At 41.6% G+C, this 15,472-nt stretch overlaps 1 protein-coding gene across 1 annotated transcript in view; it reads right to left on the bottom strand.

Annotated features, from left to right (window-relative positions):
• Positions 1 to 486: 486 nt before the first annotated feature.
• DUSP10 (dual specificity phosphatase 10) overlaps positions 487 to 15,472 on the bottom strand; it is a 37,577-nt gene continuing 22,591 nt past the window's right edge. The window contains exons 3-4 of the mRNA XM_065401181.1: positions 8,214 to 8,585; positions 487 to 1,728 (exon numbers count right to left, since the gene is read on the bottom strand). Coding sequence (XP_065257253.1) covers positions 1,463 to 1,728; positions 8,214 to 8,585 — 638 coding nt within the window. The 3' untranslated portion in view covers positions 487 to 1,462. The remainder of the gene's footprint in view (positions 1,729 to 8,213; positions 8,586 to 15,472) is intronic.

Here is a 15,472-nt window from a genome sequence, read left to right as displayed (position 1 = left end):
GCTGTGGCCAGGAAATGAGAGGGTCAGTGTGGGTGGGAGGGGGAATAAATGCAGCAAAGTGGGAAGTAAACCCAACATGGATTTTAAAATTGTGAAATTAGATCCCATTCCCTCTTAACAGAGGACAGTACATTGTACAGAAGGGCGTAACATAGAAGATAATAAAACTAAGCATGGGGGTGGGGAGGGAAGAAATTAGTGGGAAGAGTTGATCCTGCAGTTTCCCAAATGAGTGCTTTGCTACCAAACTGCAGAGACAACAGCTCCTCCACAGAAAGCCCTCACTGATTGTTCTAGTTCATCTAGCCCACCCAGCAATTTGATGAATTCTAAAAAAAAGGGGGGAGGGGGGAAGAAGGGAAATAAAAGGGGAAGGCTAGGGATACCTGTTTCATCAAATGCAGTTCTATACTTAAAAAAAAAACCCAGCCCATATAAAGCAAATGAAAAACGTAATTACTAAAGAAATAAGACACACACTTTCCAAAAGAATTTTTCATTTTTATAATCAAATTTTTTTTACATAGACAGAAACACACCAATATTTTGTGCGAAAAATATCTTAAATAAACTTTGCTTGTTCTTGATTTTTTACATTCTGATATACATATGTAACAAGGTTTATGGCACTGTAACCAGAATCAAAGGAAACGAATAAAAAGGAAAATATAATTGCTTTTGTTTATTCCTTCTAAACCAAGCCAGCTGCTGTCACACTTTACATTTTTTATTATTATTATTGGGCAGTCAGCTGTAATCAGTTTGCACACTCAAAATAACCCCCAAATTATTATTATTGCACAAGAAGCCAGTGAAGGCATATGGCATAGAATGGTCAAAGTCCCTTGCTGTTAAAACCTCTTTACACCCAAAAATAGAAAAATAGAACCGGAACATGAAACACACCAAATAAATGTTTTTTTCTTTAGTTTCTATCAGGAGTGTGAAAAGTGCCTTGCAGACGTTCTAAGCTGCTCTGATTTCCTTTGCACCGGTGAGCATTTTGCTTTATCTTTAGCAAAAGCCTTTGCAGAATCAAGGCCCATATGCTTCAGAAAGAGTCTTTTCTGCTTTGTTTTGGCTGTTTGCGTGTTGTTTTAAACATCGTTTTCTTCGGTCTATGAACCTGCACAGACTACTTAGCCATAAACTCTACAAGTGGCTAAAAAAATAATAATAAAATAAACAAAGAAGCACAGGTTTTTCCCCCCGTTGTGTTGCTTTTAAAAATTACTCATTTTGTTTGGAAGCCTCCCTGCTTTGTCAGTTTCTAGGAAGGGAATCTCAGTGGCATTCCATCAAACGTAGTGAAGTTCTTGGATTTGTTTTAAAAACATTTCCTTACTAAAAAAAAAATAAAAAAATAAAATAAAAGCACAACCCTTCCCCTCCCCCCCATATCAAGTGAAGAATATGATAATATGATAAACCCTTCGTTATATGCCACCTCTTAGCTTCACTATCACACTACAGTCTCCACCCCAATCAGCTTTGGTGTGAGAATTCGTGGTGTAACGCCATTATTTAGATCTTCTTCAAACTCCAGTAACTGCCCCATAAAGTTAAGATTAGGAGAAATGATTGGTCGTTTGCCTTTGACAAATTTATAGGCATCCGTCATGGTCATCCGCGTGTGCTTCATTAAGTAAGCGATGACGATGGTGGCAGAGCGCGACACACCGGCCTGGCAGTGAATAAGGAGGCCTTTTCCACACTGGTGAGCTTCTTCTGGAAACAAACAAAAAAGACAGAGATAACACTTGTTGCTGGAAAGAAGGGCGGGGGTGGATTTTGTTTTTAAAATTAAAATCAGATAATCTCAATGCAATTTACAATTAATTGGAAGGAAAATGTCAGTGAAACCCCCCCCCTCACTTAGGTTACACAGAGCAAGATAATTTAAAAAAATTAAAGTGAAAAATCAATTGGACTGTAAAAAAAAAAAAAAAAAAAAAAAAATTCCTTTACCTGAGCCAAAATGCAGCAGAAAGTAGAGTTTCAGATTTAGTTAAGTCCATTTCTTATCTCAATTGCTCTTACATGGGCACAATATTGCAATGGTTGTGTTGCAGGCACTGCAGGGGAATACTTATTTAGGAAGTAGCATGATCTTTAGTCAAGGCACAGGACTAGGAAGCAGGAGAGTTGAGTTCTACTCCCTTTCAAGCATAAATGTTCTAATAACAACTTTGGGCATGTGACTTATCCCCATTTAAATGAGGAGGAAATGCAGCCCAGAGGTGAATACCACCTCCCGTAACGGTGTTATAAAGCTCACAGTCACTACTCATTGTAAGATACTTGGAAACATTCTATTCTTGGAAAGATTTCTACTGATCCGTACTTTGGATGAACTTTAGCCTGACATTCTTTCACAATGTCTTTGCAAAAGCAGCAAGTATAATGCCCATATTGCAAAAGAGTAAGCTGTAAAGAAGTTAAATAATTTGCCCAGGGCACTCAGCAAGTCTGGCAGAGTTGGGAAAAGAACCCAGAAATTCTGACTCCCAGTTCTTTCCTGTATATGAAAAGAGGAAAGAGTGGTATGCTCCAACTTCCCCTCTGCTCCCAACCCAGTTTTAATCACCTTTAGCGGTGTGAAGAAAGGTGGTTACGACAAATCCTATGCCCAATCTGAGCACGACCAGCCATTAACTTGTGTCCTTTGATGTAAGCACAGCAACAGTGTGGGCAAGGTTGGGGGGAAATCTCCAGGAATTGTACCTCAGCAGTATTTGGGGGGGGGGGAAATTATAACACCAATCCCCCCCTCCCCCCCGAACATTTTTGGAATGACAAATCCCTAAAGCAAAAGCAAGGGAACCTTAAAGGATGCTCCTAACTCTAGGCAAGTTGTATTTTGCACAAACATTCACAAACCACGTTCCATGCTCTTCACATGAGTTAGAGCAAAAGGAAACAACAGCTAACAAGTGTGGATAAAGGAACACATTAGCTCAAAAACAGGAGTATTCTGACAGTATAAATTAGGCTAAATTCCCCAGGATATTTTTGCCAGTTAGCATTTGGAGAAGTAAAAACTGGAGTTTTATAACTGCATGAACTTTTGGTGCCTCTTTCCAGCAAGATTCTGCCTTCAGTCTTTAAAACCCCAGATTGCATTTGAAAAGATCTGGAAACATCTTAAACTGTGTTCTAAAATAAATAAATCAATTTAAATTTCCTCCAGGGTTAGGAAGGGGGGGGGGGGGGGGGAAGCTTGGACTAGTTACTGAACAGCAAATGTAGCCAACTGATAAGATATAGTTGTTTATTAAACACACAGGCAGGCCCTCAAGCTGCAGTTATTAAAAAGGAAAGTAAAATGGATTTAGAAAACACGCTTTCTAGCATGGTTTCATAGTGGTAGCCATGTTAGTCTGTATCAGCAAAAAGAACGAGGAGTCCTTGGGGCACCTTAGAGACCACCACATTTATTTGGGCATAAGCTTTCGTGGGCTAAAACCCTCTTCATCAGATGCATGGAGTGGAAAATACAGTAGGAAGATTTATATATATATATATATATATATATATATATATATATATATATATATATATATATATAAATAAAAAACACACACACAGAGAGAGAGAGAGAGAGAGAGAGAGAGAGAGAGAGAGAGAGAGAGAGACGTGAGAAGATGGGGGTTGCCATACCGACTCTAACGAGACTAATTGCCACTTTTAGGTCTGTAATTGAATGACCAGGGAGGTTGAAGTGTTCTCCGACTAGTTTTTGAATGTTATAATTCTTGACGTCTGATTTGTATCCATTTATTCTTTTGCATAGAGACTGTTCAGTTTGTCCAATGTATATGGCAGAGGGGCATTGCTGGCACATGATGGCATGTCTCACATTGGTAGATGTGCAGGTGAACGAGCCCCTGATGGTGTAGCTGATGTGATTAGGTCCTATGATGGTGTCCCTTGAATAGATATGTGGACAGATTTGGCATCAGGGTTTGTTGCAGGGTTTGGTTCCTGGGTTAGTGTTTTTGTTGTGTGGTGTGTAGTTGCTGGTGAGTATTTGCTTCAGGTTGGGGGGCTGTCTGTAAGCGACACTTCAACCTCTCTGGACACTCAATAACAGACCTAAAAGTGGCAATTCTTCAACAAAAAACTTCAAAACTAGACTCCAACGAGAAACTGCAGAACTGAAATTAATTTGCAAACTGGACATCATCAAATTAGGCCTGAATAAAGACTGGGAGTGGATGGGTTATTACACAAACTAAAAAACTACTTTCCCATGCTAATTTTCCCCCTACTGTTACTCACACCTTCTTGTCAATGGTTTGAAATGGGCCATCCTGATTATCACTACAAAAGTCCCCCCCCCCCCCCGCTGATAATAGCCCACTTTAATTGATTTGTCTCAGAGTTGGTATGGCAATCCCCCATCTTTTCATGTTCTCTGTAATTATATATATATCTTCCTACTGTATTTTCCACTTCATGCATCTGATGAAGTGGGTTTTAGCCCACAAAAGCTTATGCCCAAATAAATTTGTTAGTCTGAGGTGCCACAAGTACTCCTCGTTCTTTTTACACTTTCTAGCCTGGCCTATGAGAGGCCTTCTTGTAGTTTTCTCTGCACTTGGATCAGGTAATAGACCGGGGTAGGCAACCTATGGCACGTGTGTCAAAGGCGGCACACGGACTGATTTTCAGTGGCACTCACACTGCCCGGGTCCTGGTCACCGGTTCGGGGGGGACTCTGCATTTTAATTTAATTTTAAATGAAGCTTCTTAAACATTTTAAAAACCTTATTTACTTTACATACAACAATAATTTAGTTATATATTATAGACTTATAGAAAGAGACCTTCTAAAAATGTTAAAATGTATTACTGGCACGCGAAACCGTAAATCAGAGTAAATAAATGAAGACTCGGCACACCACTTCTGGAAGGTTGCCGACCCCTGTAATAGACCATGCATTGTTTATGAATGGTTTCAATGGGATCTAATCCTGCAGTTGTTATGAATGCTGAATATACAACCTTTTCTTCTCAAGAATGATTGTGAAATTTAGTAATGTCTTAACATAAGCCAGGCCTGACTGCATCTTCCTGTTCTCATGAATTAGAAGGGTTTGCCTGATTTCATGACCCAGCTTCTCTTTTTTACTCAATATCAAACAAGACTTCCTCCCTTCCTTGTGTTCACCTCCTCACCTTCTCCAGAGAGGCCATTTTAACTTTTCCACTCCTGCTGTAATCCAGATTTAGTGAAGCTAATTTAGTACAAACTAGAGCATATAGGAGTGTAATTACAGATTATTGCTGTGCAGGCAAGTACACAAGGAGACAGCTACACTTATCCTCAATCACTACACTACTGCTACCCCTGGTGGAGCTGAGTGTGAGACAGCAACTGTAGGAAGCATTTGGCAAATAAACCAGTGAAATGTGGTAGAACAGCATCCTGAGCACTTATAGCGAGAGATCTCATGAAACTTTTAATAAGAGCCAAGATGTTAACCTTAGCGTCTCCCAGCTAAATTCCAGCACAGTTATAATTACCTTCTGTCTACTTATTTATATTAGTAGTCACAAAGATGTAACCATTACTTTAAACCTCTGAGGATAGGACAAGAAGCAACGGGCTTAAATTGCAGCAAGGGAGGTTTAGGTTGGATATTAGGAAAAACTTCCTAACTGTCAGGGTGGTTACGCACTGGAATAAATTGCCTAGGGAGATTGTGGAATCTCCATCATTGGAGATTAACAGCAGGTTAGACAAACACCTGTCCGGGATGGTCTAGATAATACTTAGTCCTGCCTTGAGTGCAGGCGACTGGACTAGATGACCTTTCGAGGTCCCTTCCAGTTCTATGAGACTGTGGTGCATTGACACAATCAATTAAAAAAAAAAATACAGCTGGACTGGGCAGACTCAGACATTCTCCACACACTCTCCAAGCTGAGACTACCCTTAGCACTGCCATGAAGGAAAGCAATATTAGGTAGTTTCAGTAGAATGTGCTATTTGAAGGGCTTTTCTACATGGCCCCACAGTAGACACTACAGAGTACAAGTTGCAGTGTGCACTACAGTGTTGCATTGTAATGGTCCCGTGTAGACCCTGCTCGTGCGAACTAAAAGGTACCTAGTTTGTGTTAACAGTCCCGTTTCAAACAGGACTCTACAATACATACTCAAACTAGGTAGCTTTTAGTTCGCACGAGCAGGGTCTACACGGGCCGTTACAATGCAACATACATGCCCATAGTCCACACTGCAGGACCGTGCAGACAAGCCCTTAGTTTCCTGCATTAGACCCCAAGCCTGCAATTGGATCCAATAGTTCCAAGCCTGGCACAGTCCTAATGGAGCCAACAGGGACCTGGATGTCAGAGGTGCTGAGCACCCAACTACAATTCAAGTCAATTGAAGCTATGGATATTCAGCCCTTCTGAAACTCACAAGCACAGGGGGGTGAGCTAGCAGATCCAACTGTGGGACTGGGAACATCAACTAGAACACAATGCTGCTGCATGCTCCTAAAGGATAGGTCTTCCTTCACTGCATATTGAGCCCAGGTAACGGACACGTGGATTAGCCTAGCCCGGGTGCAAGCATTCACACTGAAAAGCCCTACTGCAGTCACTGTATGCTCACTGGTGCTACACTCCCTCCTGTGTCACCCTGAGCTTCCGGAGGCATATCCCATGGTTCTTTGTGCTGCAGTAAGCAGAGTCATTCTAGGATTCTTTACTAGTGAATTGCAGGTGAACATGTCTGTCCTGGGCGCATGTGAAGGAATTGTGAGAAGGGACTGGAAGATTATCAGCCTTGAAGGGATTGAGCCTGTATCCTGACTGCAAAATGGGTGGGCCTTTGGGTACATTCACTAGCCTTCAACACATTGCAGCTGGGAGCATGCTTCTCAGCTCCATTAGATGGACATGACCTAGCTCTTCTCAAGCTAGCACAGTATAAATAGTAGTGTAGCCCAAGGTAACCTGGGCTATCTGCCGGGAGTAAAAACCTGCCCAGACGTACTCAGGTAGATAGCTACACTGTTATTTTTAGCATGCTAACTCAAGCAGAGCAAGCAAGTCTCTGTCTACCTGAGCTAAGCAGCACACTCACAGCAGCATGTGCGACGTACTCTTTCTGAAAGCAGCACCTGGGCTCTAACCCCTACCCACAGCCTACAAGAATGCTGTGAAGCTGAATGAGCATTGGTAAAGCACTTTGAGCGAGTCTACCAAGATATGAAGGTTGACGACAGGGACTTTTTTAAAGGGAAAAAGGGAAAGGAAAAGGACATCTTTTATTACTGAGACGCAACAGACCACGAGCAAGTTTTTTAAAGGGACAGACCAGAGAAGTGGTAAATATTTGCCTTTAAAACAAAAAATATGGGCTGTTCATCCTAAAAGCATGCTTTGAATGAAGACTATATAAGAGTATTATTTTTTCAAGGTTTAGGCAGCAATAAAAGTAATAGAAGAAAAACCTTAGTGAATTACTTTGAACAGATGACTTCAAGATTGTACATATGGTTAGGTTAAAGTAATTAACTGCTAACAAATACCATTCATTCCTACAGCGTATGAGCCTCAAACTAACAAACTTACCATGGTAGGGCTCCAAAACACTACTGCAAAGTGTAGTATTTTCAATCATTATTAAGTGGAGGGGGCAGGGCACTAAGAGAAAATGGAGCTGCTCTGTCTACCCTCCAGGTCAGCACTGAGTCAGGTTGGCATGACAGTGTATTTGGAAAGCTTACACCAGCACTGCAATGTTGCCACCTCTTAAGACTATATCATCACAAGTCTTGATATGTTTAATGTCTTTGCTCCTGGAGTTACACAATTAGGAAAGTCTCTCAGATTTTTAAAAGGGGGTAAGTTTTTAGCCCTCTTGGTTATTGAGAAAAGCTGGAAAACGTGACCACGCTAAAGACCCAGAAACCAGAAGGCAAATACTTTTTTAAAATAAAGTCTCGTGATTTTTGGAGGCATGGCTCATTAATTTTGAACACTTGGGGTTTGGCAGTATTGCCACTGTGTATGGATAAATAGGACTTGAAGTCTGACTTTAATAAGTCTGAAGTCAATGGACTCTGCATTTCTCACAACAAATCAAGACTTAACAAGCTTTCTGAGCTGTCAGCGTAGCACTAAGTTCATTCAAGGTTTTCAAACAGGTATCAAGGGTTATAACAAGAGTAATTGCCAGGCAAGGATAGTTACCAATGAATTCAAAAGCCTCTTCGAAGTACTGCCTGAGATTCTGCTTGTTGCTGTCAGTGGCAGGGAGCCGCTTGTAGTTGAACAAGCCTTTCTCGTAATGGTAGAGGGGGAGGTGGGTGGTCACGTTGATTACGTATCCTATGTTCATCCTCTGCATCTTCTCCAAGTCCTGAGCATCGTGCTCATTTCCAAGGAAGAGGAACGGCAAGATGGGGGTCAGCTCGGCATTCTCTATGTCTGGAGTGGTGGGGATGGACTGAGGTAGCGTGGTTGGCACAGCAGATGCACCTCCTCCGCCTTCTGGGCACTCCTGAAGTTGGAGGGAATTATCACAGAGGTTTTCATGGTTCTGTTTAAAACTGCTGAGTCCACCTGAGAGAGAGCAAAAGAGAGGGAGTGTGAGGGCAGAGATTTCTGAGTAATATACTGCTCACATGAAGAAATGTATGTATGTGAGTAGTTCTCTCAACTCTGCACTATGCCTGAGGGTTTGCCTCCTCAGAGCAGATTTTCAGAACACAGTGGTAAAAGTGCCTGATCTCCCCGCCCCCCCCCCCCCCCCTCAATGCCAGCGCTTACGTTTTTGCTACCACGAGGGCAGCTGTAGTGTTGGTAACAGCTGCTGCAATACATCCCAAATGTGTTTTTTTTCATTATAGGCAAGATATACCAGGGAATAAGTTAACAGTCAAACATGTATCCATGCAACACATCAGTACACAGTTGCACCCCATATGGCTGGAACTTCTAATTTTGTGGGGTGAGAGAAAGTAGATATCTGAACAAAGCTGTACAACATTTTTAATCACTTTGCTTTAAATTGCAGGGTGGGAGGGTTAAACATTTGAACCGTAATATACAAAAAAAAAAAGTCTTAACTTCATCTGTTCAAGGCCTTCACTATCTGTTCAGCAGAGATAGCACAGCACCGCATTCATTTTCAAAATGCCAACAAATGGAGGGGGACAAAAATCCATTAATATTTCATACCGGGCAATAGAGTAGTGACATTTTGTTTTTTAAGAGTGTATTCCTTATAAAACTATCAAAGTCGAGGAGCTCACTTAACATGTGGCAAACAGCAGCCCCACTTTTTCTGCCTAGACTAGCTGCAAATTTGCAACAATATCTATTATTTTTAGGACATAAATAAGGGTGAGGAAGTGGATCGGGCGAAATCCAGTTTAAGTTGCACTTTCCCTGTGTATCCTATTATAATGTGGGATTTTAAAGCACCGTTTTGTTTTCAAGTGGGTGGCACCACAAAACATTAGACGAAAAGCAGAATAGTTTTAAAATTCTTTCTACACCTCATTCCACGATGACATCAGCTCCAGGCTCCCCACCTGCCTGGTTTCCATAGCAATTACACAAAGGCATACAATGACATCAGTTGGCATGACATCAGCTCTTTGAGTGCAAATAATACTAGAAGAACTACTTTGTTTAAGACCTTTGTTACAACTGTGTTCTTGGGAATCAATGATGTAATGGTAACAGGTGGCTTGGGACCGCCTTTGCCTAACTGGAGGTGGGGGAGGGGGGAAAAGAGGAGAGACAAAGAAAAGATATGTATACAGAAGGGATATCTTTGTAAGATGATGTATTTAATGGTTTACTGAGGCCATATGGAGTACCATGCAGCCAATATTTTGAAACGATCAAAATGTTTCGATTCAAATGCACTTAATTAAAATCTAAGCAAAAAATTTTTTTGAAAGAAAGATAAAAAGGTTGCACTGACCAAAAGAAATGCTTAAGTCATCATATTGCTAATTTTATTAAGCTTAAAAATAAGAAAGTATTTGTCTGCTTAATACACATAAAATACTTTGGTAATTCACTGCTAGGGGAAGATTTTAAAATATGGAAACCTAAACATACGGTCATATTGACAGGCTTTGTTCATTTGCTGATAAGTTACTTATTTTGTCTAGGACCCCCACAGTGCTAGCAAACTGTAAGACACCTCTCCTATCCTTAAACCCCCACCCCAAATCGCACATTATCTTCAGGGGTATTGAACACTTCTCTCTAACAGTTCCAGGACAAAAATATGTGCAAAGCAAACCTCACCTATAAGCTTTCTGTTCAGGAGATTGAGAGGGGAAGTGGATGAAGGAAAGAGGGGCTGGAGGGGGGGGAGAAGAGAGAAGGGGAGAGATACAAACCTGGTTTAAAATTGTCCAGGGGAGGGGGGGGGGGAAAGAAAGAAAGAAAGAAAGAAAGAAAGAAAGAAAGAAAGAAAGAAAGAAAGAAAGAAAGAAAGAAAGAAAGAAAGAAAGAAAGAAAGAAAGAAAGAAAGAGCGCTTTAAGGAGTTGTGGCTCAAAACACATTTTTTACTGTTCTCATAAAGGAACATGGATTTTTAAAAGTAAAAGATAAAGACGGACCAGATATCAGAAACATTCTCTAAATGAGGTTTAATTTCAGAAGAGATTGGGAGTGAGGGTTAAGCGTTTGAGTCCAAATACCTGGAGCTCTTTTTGGCTCAAGATGGTAAAGCCTCATGAGTAGGACCCTACCAAATTCATTCCATTTTGGTCAATTTCAGCCATAGGATTTTTAAAATAGTCAATTTCATGTTTTCTGATGTTTACATCTGAAATTTCACAATATTGTAACTGTGGGGGTCCTGATCCACAGAGAGGGTTGTGGGGGCATCACAGGATTGCCACCCTCACTTCTGTGCTGCAGAGCTTCCTGCAGCCAGGGGAGGTTCCCGGAGATAGGTCTGAGCTCCCCCCACAAGAGCAGCTGTGCAGGGGAAGAGGAAGTCCCATCCCTCCCCAGCCCGGCTGCGACTAGCAACTTCAGCCCAGTGCATGGTAGGAGCCCCCTACTGGTGCACCCTCAGCCCTGCCCCTTCCCCGCCACTTCCTTCCCTTACAAATAAGCTAGATTTTACAGGGGAGATCCAATTTCACAGTCCATGATGTGTTTTTCATGGCCATGAATTTGGTAGGGCCCTACTCCTGTGATACCTCTCAAGATGTCACCTCCATCAAACTGTAACCCCGCCCTGACGCAGTCTTTAACGTAGCCTAAAACCAAATGTGAATTCTGGTCTCCTCAGGTCCTCTGCACAGTATGGACAAGTGAGTGATTAGATTCTAAATATTGTTTTACATTGCAGTAGCAACCAAAATGCGCTAGGCACTCTCCAAACACTGCCCCTGCCCCAAAGAACATGCATTCTCAACAATGCTGCCAGACGCTCCACACCTTTGCATGTGACATTCCCTATCCCCAACCCCCACTTAATTGCAATGGAAGTGGGGTGGGAATAAGAAGCTGTAGGCTGAGCCTAGCCTCTTCATCTCTTAGAAGCAGTGGTGTTTGTGGGGGTGGAGGAGGTTAGGGTAATGGCAGAGCAGGCAGGTGAGACCTGGGTGAGGGCTGAGAAAAGCGGACTGGAGAGTCCAGAGCAGCCTCCCCCACTCTGCCTTTTCCCCCCCCTGCCATCCCACCCATCCTGTCGCCCAGTCTCTGTTCCCTCCTTCTTGGCTCCTTGCCTCCCTTGGTGGAGGGAGACACCAGGCCACCCAACTGCAGCAGCCACACCCTCCTCCTCAGCACTTCTTGCCAGTTTGAAACTAGCAGGTGGAAGCAGAGAGTGGAGAGTGAGAGACAACCTGAGTGTCTGAAATTCCTCTGCAACAGCAGCACCTGATGGCTAGGAGCAGAAACTGCAGGGCAACCCCCAAACAAACATTCCAACAAGGCTGCCAGGCAGTGGGATAGGGCTGCTGGATAGACCAATGGCATCCAAGAAGCCTGAAGCTTATCTCTTCCAGCAGGGGAAAAGAGAAACATAACAAAAACAAAATGACAGTAGCCACCCCACTGATTAGGTGCACGTTTCCTTCTTGGCTGGCTTGTTTTCTGGTGGCATATAAAAAAAAAAATTATCCAAGCACAATAGCTATCCAAAGCAATTTTCAGAGTGCATGTTCCCCAAGCATACGCAGCACTGAATGCAGTGTGCACATTAATAGACATTTTTAAAATATGTACAGTTGGAGACAGGAACAAAGGGGGGGGGGGAGGGCAGGGATAGCTCAGTGGTTTGAGCATTGGCCTGCTAAACCCAGGGTTGTGAGTTCAATCATTGAGGGGGCCATTTGGGGCAAAAATCTGTCTGGGGATTGGTCCTGCTTTAAGCAGGGGGTTGGACTAGATGACCTCCTGAGGTCCCTTCCAACCCTGATATTCTATGATAAGTATTTGCATTATGAACCATGCAGTGAGGTGAATGGGGGGGAAAGAGGAGGAGGAAATTTTATAAGTTATGAGATTAGTTAGGCTCTCTTTACTAGAGACATTAGCTTTGCAGTCCCCACATCAGACAAGACAAAGCACCCTAACAAGCATTTCAGGGAGAATCCATTAAAGAGAAGGCTCCCCTTCATAAAAGTAAAGGTAACTCAATAGATTTTTCTATAAAATGAATTTACAATCTCTTACTATGTTTTTTTACAGCACTTAACACAATGGGGCCTTGATCCCAGTGGGTTGTTTGGCACTACATGTAATTTAAACATGTACTTTGTGAATACATCTGAGTGCAATTTATTCCACTCGCTTGGTGGAATAATAAAATATATATATCACAAATGAATTTCCTGATGTCCAAAGTCAAGATGGGGTCCCCATCTGTATGTGTGTGTAAGTATAACCACTAGAGCTTTCAGTGGATTAGTATTCCTTCAGAGGATGGCTGTTATCCCAGAATTTAAAGTCTATGCTCTAGGTTAAAAAAAAAAAAAAAAAAAAAAAAAACCACACACACACCACAACACCAAGAAAAGAAAAGGTCAATACTGACCTACAGCAGGTCTGTCTAGAGTGGATGTTCCAAACTTAGTGGTGACAAGGACTTCACCATGTCACTCCTATCAGGGAAAGAACCTCAGGAAAACTGGATGGTGGGAGGGAGGGACATTCCAAAGGCTCAGTTTTTTAGCTGTAGGAGGATCTATGGGTGACACTAATGTGTTCTCTTACACTGTACTTCCAAAGCTTCCCAGGTCATAGTGCAAGAATGAGAAGTGCCCTGAAGAGGGAGGTGAAGGTTGAGAAGAATCACAAAAAGAAATGCATCATTATACAAAAAGTAAGCAGGACATTAAAAAGTTAAAACAACCAATAGCAGCATTATACAACATACACAAGTCCAGATGAGCAATCCTCAAATCTAAGAGAAAAAGAAGAAAAAAAAAAAAAAGAAAAAGAAAAAAAGGGTTTGTTGGCATGGCAGTCCATTTCTGAGGCACCGCTGAAGAGATAGCTATGAAAATCTAGAGACGGTAGCCTTACTCACATCGAGTAGTACCTTGTTCCATGAGACGGCCAATTGAAGTCAGTGAAATATTCTGGTAGGAAACACATATACAGCTATATCTATATATAAGCCCGTTTTGATAAGAATGTAGATCTCCTAGGCTGAGTATTATGTAGCTGCAAACACCATGTTGCAGATTGTATCCACTTACCTGCCTGTGATGAAAAGTAGAACCTCACCCTGTTACAATCAGATGCAGCCGCTTCATCCACAAGCATTTATGCAGAGATTGTATGAAACTGCTTGTACACTTTTCACCCGAAAGTGGCCGATGAGCAGATTTTCAAGGGTCTGAGCACACCCAAATCTAACTAAAGTCAATAGGTTCTGTGGGTGCGCAGGACATCTGGAAAACCCAGGTATTTCTTTCATGAAGACTGGAATCAAGAAAGCGATACTCTTAATGACAGGCAAGCTGGGCTGTCATCTATAAAGCAAGATAATTCAGAAGCCAGAGTATTCTTGTAGTCACTGATGCAAGCAGCCAGAGATTTGTGCCATTATGACTACATCTGAAATACTCCCCCCCCACTGTATGACAAGTTCCACTGTCCCACTCTGCCAGACCTGCTAGTAAATAGTGACAGACCTCAAACCGTGTCCTGAGAGGTCAAAACTTTTGGTATGACTTGCGCTGTTCAGCTTCATAAGTCAGCACCATACCCTCCAGCTACCAATGACAATTTGTTCCGTGCTGAATATCGTAACAAAGCTCTCATTGCTACATTATAGTCTCTGGACTCTGCATACCAGTTTCAACTTATTGAAACCATTGAGGATCACCTGGTTGGCAGAAAAAACAGCTACAGATAGATCAATGGAGACTTGAGCCACAGCCGTTTAAAAAAAAAAAAAAAAAAAAAAGTAGACTAGCTTGAGTTGTAACAATGTTACAGACATTCATTGGGTCTATTCTGTAATCACCATTGGGGTGATTATTATATTGTATGCAGCAGATGCACAAAATGGTCTCATAGCAGAGATATGCTAATCAGCTTTTAGCAGGAGCTATGAAACCTTCATTGGCAGAATCATCTGCAAGATCAAGAATTAAGAGTAACTTCATTCTATGAAAAATCACTAAACATTCTATCTTAAAGAGCAAGGATATGCAGCTACCGCCATGCAGCACCTGTATGCTCTACAGAAAAACTAAAGAATATTTGTTGCTGACCTACTGTTGATGCATATCTTTAAGTTCTAATTTTAACAGGCACTGTATGTTCCTGTTGTGTCAAAAATATGTTCCTGTTTTGCAATGCATCACACAGACCGTAGATGTGATGTCCATATTTAGACAGAACATGTGACCCTCTAGTGACAAACAGACCTTTTACATATCTTTCAAAGCTATCCTAGATTATAACAAGACAACAAAACTTCATTAGATAAAAGTGAAGACTACAGGAAAATATTGACTAAAACCATATTCTGTCTATCTTCTTTTCAGATTTGCTCCAGCTTAAGTATTCCACTCTAAATAAAAGATTAGAGCAGAGCAGAATAAAGTAGCACCAAGTAATTCACTAAAGACTTTAATGGAATAAAAAAAGGCAGCCCACGTAAGCACACACACCAAATCTGGACTATAACTCCAAATTCTGTAATATCTAAAATTAAATAAGAGTGTTAAGCAGGTAACATTTTGGGCATACCAGGAGCAATAATATGGCTGTATTGCAACATGCAAAAAGTGTTAAGAGGACACTTTGGATTTGTGCAAGTACAGCCTACTCCTTTAAACCTGTGACCTCATTTATTTGCATTACTGCAGAAAAGCCAGAAGCAACAGCTGATGACAGTCTCATGTATTTTTCCACTAAGACAACCATTAAACTGCTTCTGTGTTATTATTAATGAACAGATGATTTTATGTCAAGTTGATTCAAAGTGCAGGATGATTCAAGGGAAAGT

Source organism: Emys orbicularis, chromosome 3 (genome assembly GCF_028017835.1).
Source record: "Emys orbicularis isolate rEmyOrb1 chromosome 3, rEmyOrb1.hap1, whole genome shotgun sequence".
In the NCBI taxonomy this organism is placed as follows: domain Eukaryota; kingdom Metazoa; phylum Chordata; order Testudines; family Emydidae; genus Emys; species Emys orbicularis.
Note: the sequence above shows the minus strand (reverse complement) of the source record. Positions and strands in the feature narration are given on the sequence as shown.